Raw genomic sequence first — 19,101 nt, 5'->3', positions numbered from 1 at the left:
CGTCATCTGTTGTACTATAGTACTATAGGGGTATTGTTAGTTATCAGAAGAGTAATTAGTGTGAGTTTGCATATCTCGGCAACGTTGACAGATCTTGAGTTGGCAGTGAAATGCAATAGATTTAAAAATTAAAAATAAATTTTCAAGATTAAACCTTAAAATTAACTAAATAGGTATTTTGGTTTAAAGCTCGAGTTGATCCATACACCTGCCAGCCAACGGAAAGCAAAATTAAAATTTGCAATATTGATTGAAAGCAAAATCAAAATGGGAAATATTGATTTTACGAGTAAAACAAGGGTATTTTCGATCATTTTACTTTGATGTTACAATTTATACTTAGTGTTTTGATGCTCGAAATCTATCAACGTTGTAGAGTTATGTAAACTCGTACTAAGTGCGCAGCTTTATCATTCGAGCCTAAGGCTTGAAGATAGGTTTTCGTTTAGGTATGTGCTGACCCTAAGTCTGATCCTAAATTATTAACATTTATCTTGCCATAGCTACTTTTCTAACAAATGAAACAATATTATTTAGGACTTTTTTATTCATAAAAAAAGTAAATATCTACCTGCTTAAATTATTTAATAAGCTCCAGTAAATAATTATAATCTAAATAGCAATAAATTAATTTTAGTCGCATTTAATATTAATAAGGATTAGTATGCTAAGTATTATTCTCATGGATCGGTGGCAAAATATAATGAGGATTTGTCATTCGAGAATATAATATCTTAAATAGGGTTGTCGCTTTTAACTTTTACGATTAAACTAGAACATAGTAAGCAATAATGCCAGACCTTATTAATTTATTGCAAATATTTGGTAATACAGTGAGTAATATACATTATTGGAATTACAACGCTTGCTGGATGCAAAAGCGTCAGCCAACCACGGCATTAGGTATGACAAAAATTGGATGCAATTAATGACCAAGAAACTTAAGAGCAAATTAAGAGCCTATAGTCTTGCCTCCAAAGAAGTAGTAGATAATTAAAAGTAAAAACCTTTCATCTTGTTATTTTCTATAATATTATGTTCTTATTAAGTTCTACGTAACAAGATACTTATAGCTATATCTAATGCTGAAATCTACAGAGCGTTTGACTTTGTTCAGAACTTTCATTTAAAACGAGATGGATTTATGTCAGCCATATAACGCTGTCACATTAACAGTGTCTTAAGTCTAAGCAAAGTCAAAGTTCGCTCTAAAGATATCAGTCTAAGAGGCCTACCGTAGAGACGTACTTCAACTAAACAAAATGAAGATCATTATTTTATAATTTAATTGAATGGCATGAATCGACAGCCCTACTACATAATATTATGTTTTTGCTTTCATTTAAAGCCGGCGGGCGTCTAAAAAACTTGTAATGACACTCGCAAAAACGTGCTCTCTTTTATATTAAGCACGTGGTAGCGTCAATGCGCTGTTACGACTCACGAGATATGGGCAAAAACAATATTATGATGTCATTTTCCAAAACAGACGGAGAGTGTGATGTAAGATTTAATTGCGGGGACTGTTGCTTGATTGTAAAGCTATACAAAAACTCAACAAACACGTCTAAAAACTTGAGTGACATTGACAGTTACATACGGAACAGTTTTGTATCTAGGGTGCCTATCCAGTGAAGCGGAGATCTGTGCAAACTTCGATAAGCCCATTATTACTAAAGACTAGCTGATCAGCCCCGAATACGCTCGAGTGGAATTTTTAAAAATTGAGGAGGATGTGGAATTTCCAAGAATCCTGTAACATTTATTTCTTCAATTTTACCAAAAGTAAAGATATCAAGTTTCGTGGTTATATCCTTGGTTATATCTTGAAAATTAACGGAATTTCGTATAAACTTTCATCCAGTTGAAAGCCTTTAGAGAGCGTTTCCATTGAGTGGAGCGTAGTGTTCAATAGATCAATCAGGTTATTGTTAGATGTTGTGATAAATTTTATCACGTCATCTCTCAATAATCTGATTGGTCAAAAAAACGCACCTCTCGGTTTTGCCCTTCTTGGCTCCGCTTCAGTGGAAATGCGCTCTAAAATTTGGTCAGGCTATAGTAAAAATTGATCATAGTGATGATTACAGACACGCTTTTTCCGATTCCCGATACAGTAAAAGCGATTTTATTTAATCATGGGACAAGAGCACATTGCTGGAGATTCTGACTCGACATGTGGCATCGGTATGTCTTCAATGACACGACCGGGTGGTCCATGCACAGGATCTTGAGTCTTGTCCCCGCTCAGGGAGTTGCACTCAATGCACGGTTGCAACGCCTCTTCGCACCTATACAGCTGTGTCAAAACAAGGTAAACTTTAATAGGTGACTAGGTAACTAAAACTCTAAAGGACTAGGTAGGTAATTTTCCTAATCAACACTATGATGAGACTTATTATTAACTAGCCGATGCCCACGACTTTGCCCGCGTGGATTTAGGTTTTCCAAAATCCCGTGGAAACTCTTCAATTTTCCGGGATAAAAAGTAGCTTATCCAGGATATTATCTATCTCCATTCCAAATTTCAGTCAAATCCGTCTAGTAGTGTTTGCGTGAAGAAGTAACAAACATACACACACATACACACAAACTTTCGCCATTATAATATTAGTGTGATGTCACCAAAATCGATAGATTTTTCTCAATATCATTTTTTTCTTACCGTATTTTTGTTAGTCATATCCGACATAATGAATTTGTCACACGTCATAAGTCTTAATAGCCTATGATATTAGGGTCCATCTCGGATCGCTAAAACGAAGCCTCCTTTATCAAAATCTAGTGAGTAATAGTAACTAACGTCGCGGTCGTGAAAATTGAAAAAATTGTTGCTATGGGTATAAAAAATTTCCAGCGCGACGGGTGAAATACAATTTTCACAACATAATATTTGGTCGCACTCTAAGGCTGCAGATCTATAAAGCGCACTTTGACTTTGCTCAGATTTAAGTCACTGTTAAAACGAGACAGCGTTATACCGCTGGCATAAATCTGTCTCATATTAGCTGAAACTTCAATATAAGCAAAGTCAATCTTATACTTAGGGGTAAGAAAGAAAAATCAACACCGTACGCGTCCGTCATCACCATAGTCGGTGAACTGTTTGGTGGGTATCGCCTGCATTTGCACGTGCAGCTTGAAGTGTTTGATAGGCTCTGCTACCACAGTATGGGAGCCACCACACCAGCGTCGACAGTTAATGTGCCTGATGACAATTTAGACCAAATTAAACCATTAATAAGTACAGAACAATAGATCTGTATTTTTTCCTGACAATCTGCCTAGCGTAGTGGTGAGCGCTGTGGCCTTATAAGCTGGCTAAATTTTTGGCAGGGGCAATTTGGGAGTTTATACCTAATTTCTAAATTCTCTGGGAGGCTTCGACCGTGGTTAGCTACCACCCTACCAGCAAAGCCATGCCATCAAGCGATTTAGCCGTTCGGTACAATGCCGCGTAGAAATCAATCAGGTTTCTTTATATTAGGATTCAGAATTCATTAAACCCATACCAGTTTAAAGAAACTGCCATTCCCTTTTCAAGTTAATCCTTTGAGACTACATGATAAGTTACCACCAGGTGAGAACGCAGCCTATTATCATCAAGTCAATGGAGCGCAGTCAAGGGTTATTGAAATTAAAAAAAATACGCCTTCAAGGTACTTGCTCTGAACTAAAACATGTTAACGTCATAATGAAGTTATAAATACTGACCGAGGTTCTGGCAACCAAGCTCTGACCAAGTCAGAGATGCAGGGCTCCTTGGACGCCGCGACAGGCGCCGGTCGCAGAGGAGGTAGTCGCGGCGGCACGCCGCTTGTTGCGTCGACGGGTTCCATCCGCGCAGGCTCATGGCAAGAACCACAAGTTGCATTAACCGCTAACTTGCGCATGGTACGAGCAATCTGGGAATCGGAATCAATTGTACATCACTATGTATGCCCACGACACTGAGAAGAAATTTTTCCTGATAGAGATAGAAAAAGGCTGCAAAACTGTAGTTAATTACCTGAGGATCTCCAAGCATGGTAGTTACGATTCTAATCTTATTGTTCAGGGTCTGTAGTTGACCCTGCACAGAATCCCGCACTGTCAGCAGCTCAGCCAAATCCACCATCTTATCCATTGTGGTTTTCATGTCTCTTATAACCGCCTGAAAAACATGTTGATGAAATTCTGTACTCAAAAAATCTGACAATACAGAAGAATTTTTTTACTAAAACCAACGATCATAGCTATTGAAAAACTAATAGCTTGGGAATTACAAAAGAACAGAAAGATGTACCTAAATGCAAATACATCAACAAACAGACTGAGAATTCATAACTCTGCCGAAGTCAAAAAATAAGTTCAAATGATAAGTAATCTCACCGCCCACAAAGCAATACTTCGGTTAAATATTTCATGGCAATGGTCGAGACGACCCTTGAAGTCAGCACGGCCGGCCGCAAAGTCCTCATACGAAAGCGTTCCAACCAGGGTCGATAAGTCAGCCTGCAAGCATTCAATAGGTAATGGACTGGCTGATGCCCGCGTGGATTTAGGTCTTTTATTAACATGGGCGCTATTTGATTTTCGGGAAATAGTATCCCATATATATTCATATCTATTCTCAAGACGCAAGCTGCCAACTTTCGTCAAGAGCAATTTTGACGCCGAGCTGTGAAAAGGTGAAAAACATACAGTGTCTCTCTTATGTAAAATAGTACCCAACGAATTAGTATGGATATGGATGGTTAATTATTGAGAGTGAGACAGATGCATGAGAAAAATATGAGTCAATGCTAGTAGTAGATCATCAGATATAATTAATCTGACGCAAATGCTACAGAAAACATCTTCTTTAAAAAACCTGATAGTAACGATTCAGCATGAGACGTCGAAATATACCTATTTATGCTTCGATGGCCTGAGGTAATGGAAGACGCTAACTTTATATTTACTTGTTTGACGAAACCTTGATTCTTTTTACCTTGTGTTTTAGTTCTTCCAGAACTTCATCGCGATTTGCTTTATCCTCTCGCATCATTTTAATACCGTCCATTAGGATCTATGTATAACAGATCTGAATTTAAAAAATTATTATATTTTGACTGATTACAAATTATATGTGTAATCATTTTTGAGGGACGCATTGAGACAAGTTTTTATTTTTTCGGTGGCCATCTATTTCTCCCGTTTACCTAAGAGCTCGAGGTTTTGAAGATTTTCAGCTTTGGATGATAGTCTTTGGGGAACGAGGGTAGGTATATTATTTAGTTTCGTTACGATCCTTAAAGTAATGTTATTTAAAAAACATGTTACATACAGACCCTTATTTGCGATCTATGCTCTGTTTGCGTTAACACCAGCCCCTTAATTTCGTAAAGCAAGTTGCTTAGCTCAGTGCTCATCTCTTCGGAGCATTCCAACAGATTCATTATGGCTACAATACACACAGTTTAAGTATAACAGTTATAATAGCAATAGTACATTAATTAATACTGAGGGATGGGTATGTAGCCTAGTTACAACATAGGTGACTTAGGAGATCCTCGTTTTTATACGACTGCCCAAATATGGAGTGTAATGTTTTTAGTTAGGTACTTTATTTGTTTGTATGCATGTAGGCATGTATGTGAGTTTCTTTGTTCCACCATAACTTCTAATTAATGACTGGACAAAGTAAAACAAAACTGTAGTAAGTATTGTTCTTTTGAAAAAACAATATGGCAGTCTTGTTTTTTTATTCCATTACAAGCTACCCGTTCGTTACATCTCACCTGGTACAAAATACTAAATTTCTAGTAATTAAATGTATTGATGTACCACATTATGAAAAAAAATTGCTATAGGTAGGTACTTCTTTTCCTGGTAAGTGATGACTGATGACAATTACTCATTTATTACCTTTAGCTTCAGCATAGTTGTTCGCGTCTGCCAATCGAGCGATGCCATCTTTCAAAATTGGTAGCGTTTGTGCTATTTGATCTTTAATATTTCGCAACTGAAAAAAATTACCTACTCGTGTATAACTAACTAATTAAGTAAAATGTTACAAACACTCTCAAACCTTTAGTAAATATAGACTAGTTAAATCGGACTAAGATGTATTAGTAATTTAATGGATAGACCAAGCGGTTGTGAATTCAAAACCTGGCCAGGCGCCACGGTCAAGTCTAATCTGGCACTCTTTAATTTTCCACAAAAAGGACTCGCGAAGAACACGGCTGACTTAGGCAAAATTCTGGGATGAAATGCCATTCCTGGAAAATATATTGTAACAACTGACACAGAGCAGCTGACTACTAGGCTACCTACACATGTCTAAGGAACCTGGTACATCTCTGATCTAATCTGATCTATTCTTTGTATTCCTTCTTTCTATGAGAGAAAGCCCGTGGTAGGCTAGCGATGATGCTAAATAAATTTTACCTGAATCGTCAGTATGGAGTCAAACTCACTATACTGATTGGCACCGTCTTCCAGTAGCATGCGCAGAGCTGATATACGACTGTCCAGCTTCTGAACTACATTCAATTTGTCAGCTACAACAACATGTTAAAATATGCATAAGAAGTAATTATCTAAGCACATGTAACATTAAAATCCCTTATCTACTATTTTCTATTTTGATCCTTACAAGTTCTCACTAGACGAGCATTATTGATACATTTGAATAATTTTTATTTGGTAAAATTATTATTACTCTACGCGGTAATTTTACAGGTAATTACCTGTTTAATTCAGGTAATTATTCACGGAAAGTGATTTTTAAATTTTCCCTTCTCTACAAAGATTATCTTTGTATGCCTCACCTACGGCCGTGTTCATGTGTTTAGCTGTCTCTGTAACTTCTGTAACTTTACCTATCATTCTATTAACAATTTTTTTAATATCATCCTTCAGGTCTTCTAAATACACTCTGGAATAAAGTTTGATATCCATATTATTAGGGTTCTTATTTTTTACGATAAAATTTTACAAATTGTAGACTTTTGATTGACGATCGTCATACACCTTTGAGAACATTATGGAGAACTCTCAACTCAAGTATACAGGTTTCATCATAATGTTTTCCTCTACCGTTAAAGCAAGTGATATTTAATTGCTTTAAACGTTCATAGCTCCAAAAAGCTACTTCCACTTCAAGAAGTAACAAGCTAAGGAACTTCAAGAAGTGACCTTCGTGGTGGACTATGGTGTAAGGTTTGAGATTGATTATGATGTACATTTGTAACTGCAGTTGATTGCTTCAAAGTTATTCTATGAAAGGGTGTCATCAAATAATAATAACCTCATGTCCTCATACGTGATACAAGGTACTTTTAGTGTACTAGAAGCCATAGGAAGCCCAGAAACTGCAGAAGTCCTAGAAACCATGGATGGTTCAGTAGTGATAGGAGGATGCGAGTCCAGGCCACGTATGGTCTGAGATTGGGTAGCTTTAGCATCAAGGGCAACTGATTTTTTCTCGACTAGTGGCTGAGATTGGATTGCCTGAAAAATATGTTTCAACTCTAGATTCTGCTAACTATTAATGTTAATCTCGAGTTTCAGTTTTTTAAAGACATTCAATAAGACTGTGTGGATTCAGGATGTTTGAACTTCATTTATCTTCTTTTTGCTCTATGGCTTTTATTAGAGCCATTCTTTATACATATATACTGTACTGTGACTGAGTGACTGTCAAATAACCTGAGCTGATACATGAATCCGTAAACCTAGGTCATGTTCGAATGAGTTTCTTGCGTGAGTGAGTCGAAAATTGAGTGCTCTAGCGGGACTTTAAAAAAGATTTTGAAAATTCTGACGGGATCTTCAAAAACATATTAAGCATATAGGAAATGCTATCACGGGGAGAGCTAGAAGCTTACGTTCAACTTAAGTTCTAAGTTGAGTTCCAAAAGATATGATTCTGGCAGAAGGCCCGGTTTCATCCATTCTCTAGGACTGTACAGTTCTCAGGAAAAAATCACCTCTTCTTTAACCTCTTCGTATGAAGGTGGTATTATAGTTTCCACTTGTTCAGCAATGTCTTCGGGCAGCACGCCGGCGGCTACCAGCTGCGTTAGTATTTCAACAATCCTAGTTACAGATTTCTCTGCTGACTTCATTCTTTCTTCAACCTGTAAAAGCGCTGCAGTTGGAGAGTTCTTGTAGGTGGACGAGCAACTGGTAAGAGTGGCCCATTCACAACTGTTTCAAGTGGGCAACGCAATTCAATAAACAAACACGTTGAAGTTTGTTCTAAAAATATATATTTTTTTCAAAGTTTTCTACGGACTCTCGGGCCGTTACCAGAGTGAGCTAGAGTGAGAAAACTCTTGGTTTGAACTTGAATCGACGATATATTTATTAGGCTATGTGTGACGTGAAGTCAAAGAAAAACAGGCTATTCATAGGCTACCTAGTGATAAATGTAGGAACATTTGACGCCTGCCAGTTACGTCGAAGCGTTGACGGTTCGTTACTCGTAAGGTACCTAACTGTCGTGAACTGTGCCATTACTCACTATAGTATGATTGAAAATTATAGCAGGCGTCATTACCTGTAAAGTGTTCATTGCTTCGGGTAAGGACACTGCGCCTTTCATCATATCACTCATCAGCTTCTCATTTCCAGGAAACTGGAGTGACTTTGGAGGGGTCATACTCTTTAATTCATCAACAGCTGCTTCCAGAAAAGCAAATTGTGACCTAGTTACGAAGTCGATAGTACTGGAAGACCGTGTCTCTAAAATATTATTTTCAGAAGAAGTACATGAACATAAGCAGTTACACAGAAGTTCTGATAACAATTAATCGTAATTGGCTGAATTAGTGCCATTTATTGTTACACTTGTGAAATCAGCTAATGGTGAGAAAATATTAGCTAATCAGAGGTTATTGCGATCCTAACATTCTCTCTAAACAGCGCTTAGTAGCAATTTAAATACGATTATCATATTATTTTATTGATTAATACGAGTACATTGATTTTAGATTTATTTTTAGAAGAATGTAAACAAAACATTCTAAGATTTTCTTTTCGTTGAAAGCAATTTTTTTTTCAAGTAGTGTGACTGTAGATTAAATAATACGTTACTTACCAGAATGAATTGACGGCGCTTTTTCAACTGAAAAAAAGTTTATGAAAAAATGTTTATGAATAAATTCAAATGCTAAAATAAACAAAATACGAGTAGTACATGAAAACACTCACTTACGAGAATTTTTTCACCGTCAATTTGTTTTTCTGAAAAAAATAATAACTTTTCAATACTTTTTTAAATAAAATAATCGCTTTTATAAAGGTACATACATTATTTAATAATATAACAGTTAATTGATATGATTATTATTAAAGAAATAAGGAACCTGTGATCTCTATGCGACTTGCATCTGAAAGTTCTCTTTGTGATATTTTTTCAGCCATTTCATACTCATTTGTTTCTTCCTGTTCTCTATCTAGCAATATTTTTAGTTCTACCTGTGCCGTTTTCTCCATCTTTTCAAATGATTTAGCCTGAGGTGGACTTTTGGATAAAGATTTTTCCGAGGAATCGTCTGCGGCTGTCTTTTCTTGTTGGATTTCGGTTATTCTTATTTCGATTTTTTGTAGCAGTATACGCTGTTGCTTTGCCAAAATCTCAAGGATCAACCGTACGAGTTTGAAATCGACTATATTTGCCTAATAAATGTTACAATAAGATTAATTGAACGCAGGTAAGTCGATCTTGCAAACCTAATATTTTGTTGTTAGTTCCTCATAATTTTTCCTTCACCGCAGCTGCTTCGTTGATCAATCATTGTAGCAGTAAATGTTGTAGAAAAGTCGACTCAAAACCTCAACACAGTCTGTCCGCTACTAAAGCTACTCGAGTACCTAATTGGTTATCTTTGTAAGGTAAGTTTAATAGAGGTAAAGTAGGCCTGTTCAACAGCAAACATATTCACTGCCATTGGGGGTAGCATAAACTTAAGGGTATAGTCAAAGGGTATAGTGCATTTCGCAATTGTCGCAGCAAGCAATAGCGGGTGGATTATCGTGTGATATTTTTTCGCTATACCTACTCAGCGAATATCAACTTTACCTGAACATGCCTTTATTAAGTGTACTTACAGATGGGCAGCAGTTTGTCATCAACAGGAGTGACTACGCCGTTTTCACGAGGCGGCGTCGACGGCAGCCACTGTTGTCGATAAAGTACCACACGTCTGTAAGAACACTTACTTAAGAAGTACTTAAAACATTATTTTTGATTGCTTCCTCACATCTGGTGATCCCATCGCCCTGTTGATCAGGTCCTCGACGGTGACTAGTAATGATGTCTCACTTATACTGGGTTCATCTACGACCACTGGTATTCCTGACTTAGTTTTTACATGTTCTTTGGACATTTTTGTTTTTCTTATTTAATTCTTATCAATTAAAAATATAAGTGATAATAATAATCGTTTGTTTTCAACAAATTTTCGTGTTAAATTGATAGTACTGAACATGTACTCAACCAAACATCAACCAACAGACTCGATTGACATCAACCATAGGCTATTCTGTCTTTCAGAATTTGACAATACTTACATCTTGCTGACCTAATTCAAAGTACACTGGACTTGTAATTGCTGACATATTTTAAGCAATTTGATTTTTAACCCCCGACCCAAAAAGAGGGGTGTTATAAGTTTGACGTGTGTATCTGTAGCGCCTAAACGAATGAACCGATTTTAATTTAGTTTTTTTTGTTTGAAAGGTAGCTTGATCGAGAGTGTTCTTAGCTATAATCCAAAAAAATTGGTTCAGCCGTTTAAAAGTTATCAGCTCTTTTCTAGTTTTCTTGTAGAAAAGAAGGTTAGATAACCGTTAGGTTCATAATATTATGTCAATTGACAAATATCAAGCTGTCAAGATGGACGTTGCCTAGATACATAATTATTTATTTGAAAATAATGTTTTGGAAAAATGCTCGGATACTTTGGATCGTAGGCGCGGAATAGTCCAAGAAAATCGGTTCAGCCGTTTGAAAGTTATCAGGTCTTTTCTCGTTACTGTAACCTTCACTTGTCGGGGGTGTTATAAATTTTTAATTTACACTTGTTCTATTGAGGCATTGACAGCAGCGGTGAGCGTCAGTCAATGAGTAAGGGTAAGTGATGAGACTTGAATAATGTTGAATAATATAAACCGCTGGTTACTTAATTACTGTTATTGGCTAGAACTGATGATGACGACACTTACGCCGGTGAAGTCGCGAACATCATCTAGTTTAATATGTAGCTATAAACGAGGTAAATTGAAAACCTGTTATCAATTAATAAAAGATTAGGTACAAATGGGATGTCTATAACAGGCTGCAGGTAAACTCATAAATAATTAATAGCAAATTACTGTAATATGTAGCAATTAATTGCAATTTGTCGCGGCTGTGTCACAACATTTGATGATATCCATGGCGAACTAAAATAATGCTTTTAAATTAGCTCAACTAATTAATCAAACCTACAACACTGTGTTTGACGGTCCCCCATCGATTACCTAAACATATTACTGTTGCTCTCCCTATCTTTCCTGGTTCGTACATTTTCGGGTACTAGCTCGGTACATTCGTGATTCGTGATAACCAATTCAAATCGTCGTTGAATTAATAATTTTCTTGCTGCGACAGTGAATATTGGTATCTTCAAAAGAAGAGAGGTATAGGCATCTTCTTCAGTTTCAATTTTAATAACTAATTTAATAATGCCGATTTCTAAACAAAGTTTTTTATCACGATTTACCATTCTGTGCTATTACGAAGTATGACTTCATAGAGCAAAAAGCGGGCGTGAACACCGTACCTAGTGGCAACTAGCTGATTATGTACCTACTATCAAGTTATCAACAGTATCAACATTGATTGGCGTGTCGTAGGATCACAGTAGGTATGTATTTAATTACTAGTATAAGCATCACTCAGAAAAGTAGTTATTTAATTAATCTTAACGAATAATTGGAATGGCCTCCCAAAACCTTCGCGAAGAACACAGATCCAACGCGTAGAGGTTATCGTAGAGTTTCGATCTTAAAAAAATGAATGGCAGAATAAATTATTTGACTAGATCATGCTCTATCTATCGCAACATCTAATTATCCAGTTTCACCATCCAAATACTGAAAATATTTAAACATCGCTCCGAATCTCGGAAGGAGACCACAACAAAAAAATTCAAAACACCCGTATTTATACAAATTCACTCGACTATATACCGATTTTATTATACCTACTACTTTCAGTAGATAAATAAATAAATTCAACCCCTAGGAGGGTAAAATAGGGGTTTGAAATTGGTGTAGTCCACGCAAAGATGTCGCCGGCAACTACTAGTATATTATATGAGAGTCTAACTCAAGTGAGAAAACAGGAATCAAGACCGCCTGTATTGAATACCTACTGGCAAAGTTGAGTTATTACCAGTTAAATACATAATGTATCACAGTTACGATCGAGCTGCTATTTATGATGCCATGTGCAGGTGTAGCGTGTAATTGCTTTCCTAGCCAAAGTGTTTGGACGAAATGTGCAATGTTATGTACTTAGGTACTTCTAAGTATGGAATATTGATTGAATCTTATAGATCCTAAGCCTACGCAATCATATTATTACCTATATTAATAAATACGAAAGCATGTTTGTTTGTTGGCTTGTCCTGAGCCTTGAGCCCCTATAATTTTAAAATTACATATTTTTAGAAAAATCTGGAACACGACCGGCACAGATATTAGTTTCTAGAATATGTCTGCATTTCATAGACTTTGGTTGCTTATTATTCAAATGAGAATAGAACTACGTTTGTATGGAGTAAGTGCCGGAGACACCCCTGTTAATCACGTCGCAAGTCACGGAGCTACGGATCGACCTGATTTTTTTGCATGGGTGGGCATAATCAAAGAGGAGAGTGACGTAGGCTACATTTATCCCGGAAAATCAAAGGGTTCCCACGGAATTAATTAACATAAATCTAAGCGGATGAGGTCGCGGGCATCAGCTAATAAAATATACGTATGTACCTACATAATAATTATAAATTTAACCTTTACTCAGGATACGTCAATTAAATCAAAGTCCATAAACGTGTAAAGGTATAAGCAGTAAGCAAGCCACACACGACAAGATCCTGAAATCTGACTATGTTAGCGAGTGTAGGGATGCGCTCAGATTTGTTTTTTAAAGAATTAATTAGCCATTTTTAATCATGACTAACATTCCCCTTCCCCTCCAACTAAGCTAGGAGTGGGTACGACAATAATGCAACGGGTGGATTTTCAACCGCCAACCTTTCGGATTTCAGTCCGCTCCTATAACCGTTGAGCTATTGAGGCTTAAATTGAGGCTTAGATTATATAGTAAGTGGGTAGATATAGGTAGATACCCAATTAATCTTTCATCAATTATTATTTGTCAATAGATTTTTATTTAGTGACTAAGGTGGCCCTTAGGGTTGATAGGTAATTTGTTTTATTACTAACTAGTACGACCGCAATTAGTACGATCTTAGGTCTAGATTAGTATTCTTTTAGACTGGTACGTGTGTAGCGCACTTAGTACAACACGGATCTTGGAAAGGCATTCTAGGTTTGCCCTAAAACAGGAGGGCAGCGGGCGTCGCCGCGGGTGGCTAATTGTCGAAGTGGGAGGAACGTCTCCATCCGGTTCGCTAAGTGCTTGATACTGATTATGCAGTTCCGATTTACTACTTTAAGGTCCAGCGTTCACCCACATACTTTTGATAACAAAATAGATTCAGCTTTAAACATTTAACTTACGCTTGAAATTACAATGAAAACAAAAGACGGAGGAGACTAAAAACGCGCGGCGCGTATCTATTGCGCAGGCGTCCTTTGCTGATGTAAATAATGCTATTTTTAACCCCCGACCCAAAAAGAGGGATATTATAAGTTTGACCGTATCTGTGTATCTGTCTTTGGTATCGTAGCTCCTAAACTAATGAACCAATTTTAATTTAGTTTATTTTTTTGAAAGGTGGCTTGATCGAGAGTGTTCTTAGTTATAATCCAAGAAAACCGGTTCAGCCGTTTGAAAGTTATCAGCTCTTTTCTAGTTACTGTAAACCTTCACTTGTCGAGGGTGTTATAAATTTTGAATTTACACTTGTAATTTGGGTCGTTAAAAAAAGACGCTGCATCTCAGCATCATTTTATTCTGCCGATGCATGTGCATATTATATGTATGTATGTACTTGTTCGGTTCTTCGTTCAAAGTTTTGGGTCCCACGTTAATTGCGATACAAGCACATGAGTAGAACAAGCGTCCATAGATTTAATCATAATATCTGCACACAAAAGTAGGTGACTACTATAAAAGTGAACGCATAAAAAAAACTAACAGCAACAGTATTGTTTTAATGGTGCAGTGGTTTTTCGGGTTCCGTACAGAGAAAAAGGAACCCTTATAAGAGCATTTCGTTGTCTGTCTGTCTGTCGCGTCTGTCAAAACCGTCAAGGGAATAAAAGTTCAAAACCTATAGGATTATACCTCCTTCCCATTGGCTTAGAATCATGAAAGGCATGTAGCAATGTCAAAAACGAACAAGGGAAAAATCTGAAAAATGTGAATTGGTGGTTACATCACAAAAAAAATAATTTAGAAATTATACCAGACATTGGTCTACGTGTTGTGTTGCGACTATACGGTGATTTGAAATTTTAATAGGGTTTTCCAATCAGTTTCTTTAATTGCAACTAATTGCTGACATGCTGATTGTAGAATTGTTGACATTGAACAAGTCAAGCTACAATTACCTGCTCAGACATATCGACACCTTATCTCAATCTTGACACCAGAATACATATTCAAGTGAATCAGCACAATAAACTTTTATATAGAAAATGCAGTTTATAAAACAAGATAATCCCACGACTCCATCAGAATGAATGTAGGTTTTTAATAATCCCGTGGGAACTTTGCCTTTAGGAAGTAAAAAATAACTTGAGTACATCTCCAGGATGTAACCTATCTCTGAGCCATACAGGTGGTGTCCATAACTTTTTCTACATGGGATTAGGTTTCTTAAAATCTCTGTGCAGAATTTCAACATTATAGGTCCAAGGGTTTTGGCTGGGTGTTGACTGTTGATGAGTCATTCTTTCAGTAAGGACTTTTCTTTTTAACCCCCGACCCAAAAAAGAGGGGTTTTATAAGTTTTACGTATGTAGGTGAATCTGTAAATCTGTGAATCTGTGTATCTGTGTATATGTTTGTGGCATCGTAGCTCCTAAACTAATAAACCGATTTAAATTTAGTTTGTTTTTGTTTGAAAGGTGACTTGATCGAGAGTGTTCTTAGCTATAATTCAAGAAAATCGGTTCAGACATTTGAAAGTTATCAGCTCTTTTTTAGTTACTGTAACCTTCACTTGTCGGGGGTGTTATAAATTTTTAATTTACACTTATTATCTATATAATGTTAGATTTACTTACCTACAACATGAGCTATGTCTAGTAACTAGTTCTTACTATGAAGAGTTCAAGTTATACTGGCCGATGCGTGAAGTCATACCGCGTTTGTTTATTGAAATTATCGAAATATAGATAGATCACGTATGGGATATAGCCATATCTATGGATATAGCACACTTAGCGACTATTTCAGTCTATTCTATATCAGTCGCAATATTACCGTTTCCGACGGCTAAGCCAGCGCGATCCATCAGACATGCAGCGTAGAACATGATAGCCGATAATCGAATATAAACACGGTGAGTCAGCGCGGACGCTCGATTGATGTAGTGCGCTTACAGTTTCAGATGCTGATTGACTGCACCGTCTCCATTGTACCATTTACATCCGGCGACGGACGGTGAATAGATTATGATCTATGTCCGTTTTGTGCTGTAGCTGTAGCTGATGAAAGGTGGTCGGTTAAGGTGCGGAAACCAGCCCAGAGAGAAGAAAGAAGACAGAAAGAAAGAAAGGTGGTCGGAAAAGAGTCCATTTTAATATGAAGACACCCTAGTCTATCGTGGTGCTCTGATGTGCTGACCCTCGAGGCTCGCTTCGATTAGTCGACTGTGCGTCATTCTGGAATTTTCGAAAAGACAAGCACTTATTAGCTTTATGATTTTTTTTTAGAAGATGGAACCGCAAGCACTGCAAAGTCTTCATCCGTTCCTACCTCCATAAAATAGGTCAGGTATATCTAGAAAATCAACCCTCGGTAACCAAATAACGGTCACGGATAATCTAATCATTTACAGAGTTCAGGAGACTGATTTCCTTGCTCGTCTCAGGGGAATAACGCACTTGTATTCATTCTGTAGCTATCATTACAATTTGTTTCAAATAGTTACTAGCGTATTCAATGCAACGAACCGTTCAGGGCAAGATAATGGAAACCAACACCGATCAGACGTCATTCGAGGCAGTGAAATTTGGCAGGAGAGCCGCTGTTATCAGAGAGCTCGCTCGATTTACTGCCACTAATCTAACTTTTCAGTTTCTACCACACTCGCCGAAATCCGCACTATCTTTAAAATTATTACAATAACCTCTTTTATGCGATTATCATCATCACCATGATCAACCCATAGCTGACTCCTTATTGGCCACGGGTCTACTACTGGCATTCAATTGACAGAGTCTATGCGATAGGCAGGACATAATTTTTAAAACAACCCTTAACATTCGAAAGATCCTGGGACCTGCTGGATCCAATCTGCTGTGAGAATGCTGAATGAAAGCGGTGAAAGGTGGTCAACCAATTATTATTAAAAAATCACAAGTCAATGGTTGATCACAAGTCAATCTGAGAGAATATCAGAGGATCGTTCTGTGCAAAAAGACCGGCAACACATTGGCAATTTCTCTGGTGCTGCAAATGTTCATGGGCGGCGGTAATCACTTAACATCAGGTGAACCGTCTGCTTGGTTGGTCACTATTTTTTACAAAAAAAAACTTGGGTTAACCAGGAGGAAAACGTCCTGTTAGATACCCTAAGTACGAACAGCAGGATTATCAAAGCGTGAATAGATGTTCAAACTGTATGAAAAGCTGATGGCCTAAAACAAACGTTTTTTTTTGGGAACATACGTTATTTATTATTGTAAATTACTAAAAGACGTCCCCACTGATTTGCTAAATCAGTGTCTATCACTGAATGATAGCCACCGACCTCATTTGACATTTGTTTTTAATCCATTGAATGTTTTCGATGAATTTATTATGAATTTCGATGAATTATTTAGATTTGACTGAGTGCAGTGAAACAGCAATGTAGAACCAACTAATGTCGAATGAGTTTGATGGCTATCTTTTGGTGTTGATCACTGAATTAGCGAATCACCCTGTTCGCGTTGGTGCAATGGTGACCGAAGTTCTCATAAAAGTACGAGTATATTTGCTAACAAAATTATAACGAAACTTGTGCGATTTTATCAGTCTCTAGCTGAACCTCTATTACTGTTCCAATTTCATGTGTCTGGCGAATTTCCAGAAAGGTATTGACCTTGAAGCAAGGTTTTCGATTTCGGAATATCGCTATTTCATTATTAATAAGATTTGCATAATTTAATTGCTACAATGTCACAAAAAGTATACTAATAAAAGTTTGATGGAACATGGATAGAACTAGAAAGATTTTTTATTCAAATAAACATTCAACTTTTGACACAATTTTTTTCAGTCATTTCTATTTTTTTTATAGTATCCAAGAGTTTAACTGCATCTTTTGCACGCCATACATAAATGGCAATATGTGAAAGAGACTACCCGTCAATGTATCATCATTTATTGACCGACTTCGAAAAAAGGAGGAGGTTCTCAATTCGTCGGAATCTTTTTTATTTTATTTTTTATTTCTTTGTTACTCACATTTGGCAAAATAAATAAATTCATTTCATTTCATTTCGCAAAGTAGCCTTTTGAATCGTCAAATGCATCGACCATTGGTTCGCAATACCTGGCCCACTGAGAAGAACCACCAAGATTTACGATAATATTGTGCCATGTAAGAGGTACCTATGGTCCCGCGCATTGCTGGAGCGAGTTGCAAGTCTCATCAAGATTTTTTAAATTTGCGTAAAGGCAAGTCTGAAATTGATGCTTTTTTCAGGAAAACACTTTTTCCGGCATAAAAGTAGTCTCTAGCTCTTTGATTATGTGTATAATAATATTTTATTGCGCAAAAAATCACTTTGATCTGTCATTGCTGCGATAAAGAAGGACAAACCAAATAAACAAACAGTCTGGCATTTATATTATTATTGATGAGTGTGGATGTTTTATGTATCTACTCTAGTAATAAACTAAGTATAAAGGAAGTGTCAAATAAAGAATCGTATTTTTTAAACAAGTACTTAGCTTTGCGGAAGTGCCACTTTTTAAACGACTTCAAAAAAGGAAGAGGTTCTCAATTCGTCAGAATATGGTCAGAATCCATAGATATGTATCGGAATCTTTTTTTAACCCCCGACCCAAAAAGAGGGGTGTTATAAGTTTGACGTGTGTATCTGTGTGTCTGTGTATCTGTGTATCTGTCTGTGGCATCGTAGCGCCTAAACGAATGAACCGATTTTAATTTAGTTTTTTTTTGTTTGAAAAGTGGCTTGATCGAGAGTGTTCTTAGCTATAATCTAAAAAAATTGGTTCAGCCGTTTAAGAGTTATCAGCTCTTTTCTAGTTTTCTTGTAGAAAAGAAGGTTAGATAACCGTTAGGTTCATAATATTATGTCAATTGACAAATGTCAAGCTGTCAAGATGGACGTTGCCTAAATACATAATTATTTATTTGAAAATGATGTTTTGGAAAACTCAAATACTTTGGATCGTCGGGGGTGTTATAAATTTTTAATTTACACTTGTTATAAGTAACTCTTGCAGGTCATTGGCTTCGATTGCTACCTAAAAGGTACATACCATTTCATGACATCGTACTAAATCGTAAACCTGTATACATCGATATGCATAGTATACTACTTCATTGAGTAGAGTATAATATTATTGTAGTTTTTATTTTTTTTTATCTTAAAAACTTAGGAAATGGGGGCCCCCAGAATTGTCAGTTTTACACAATTATTGTGATGGGGCTACCTCAAAAACTAAACTCGTTAGGAATATATAATTTCGGTATATTATGTATCATAATT

At 36.7% G+C, this 19,101-nt stretch overlaps 1 protein-coding gene across 1 annotated transcript; it reads right to left on the bottom strand.

Moving 5' to 3' along the window:
• Nucleotides 1–3,689: 3,689 nt before the first annotated feature.
• LOC123869737 lies at nt 3,690–10,608 on the bottom strand. The gene is made up of 13 exons (XM_045912735.1): nt 10,236–10,608; nt 9,339–9,651; nt 9,071–9,097; nt 8,531–8,715; nt 7,959–8,108; nt 7,277–7,479; nt 6,798–6,904; nt 6,415–6,527; nt 5,890–5,986; nt 5,313–5,425; nt 4,372–4,494; nt 4,010–4,153; nt 3,690–3,905 (listed from the first exon to the last, which is right to left on the bottom strand). Exons 1-13 carry the CDS (start codon nt 10,359–10,361, stop codon nt 3,690–3,692), a joined length of 1,917 nt encoding a protein of 638 aa, XP_045768691.1. The 5' UTR covers nt 10,362–10,608.
• Between the last annotated feature and the right edge of the window lie 8,493 nt (nt 10,609–19,101).

The sequence above is a fragment of the Maniola jurtina genome, chromosome 11 (genome assembly GCF_905333055.1).
Source record: "Maniola jurtina chromosome 11, ilManJurt1.1, whole genome shotgun sequence".
Lineage (NCBI taxonomy): Eukaryota > Metazoa > Arthropoda > Insecta > Lepidoptera > Nymphalidae > Maniola > Maniola jurtina.
The sequence above is the reverse complement of the archived record's forward strand: the minus strand, read 5'-3'. Positions and strand labels throughout refer to the sequence as shown.

What these genes read in the sequence shown, in the direction of transcription:
- LOC123869737 (XM_045912735.1), bottom strand. Translation starts at nt 10,361, where the DNA reads ATGTCCAAAGAACATGTAAAAACTAAGTCAGGAATACCAGTGGTCGTA. An exon ending in ACACATGAACACGGCCGTAG is followed by an intron (nt 6,528 to 6,797) that starts GTGAGGCATACA and finishes ATGTTGTTGTAG; the next exon opens with CTGACAAATTGAATGTAGTT. An exon ending in ACTCCATACTGACGATTCAG is followed by an intron (nt 5,987 to 6,414) that starts GTAAAATTTATT and finishes AATTTTTTTCAG; the next exon opens with TTGCGAAATATTAAAGATCA.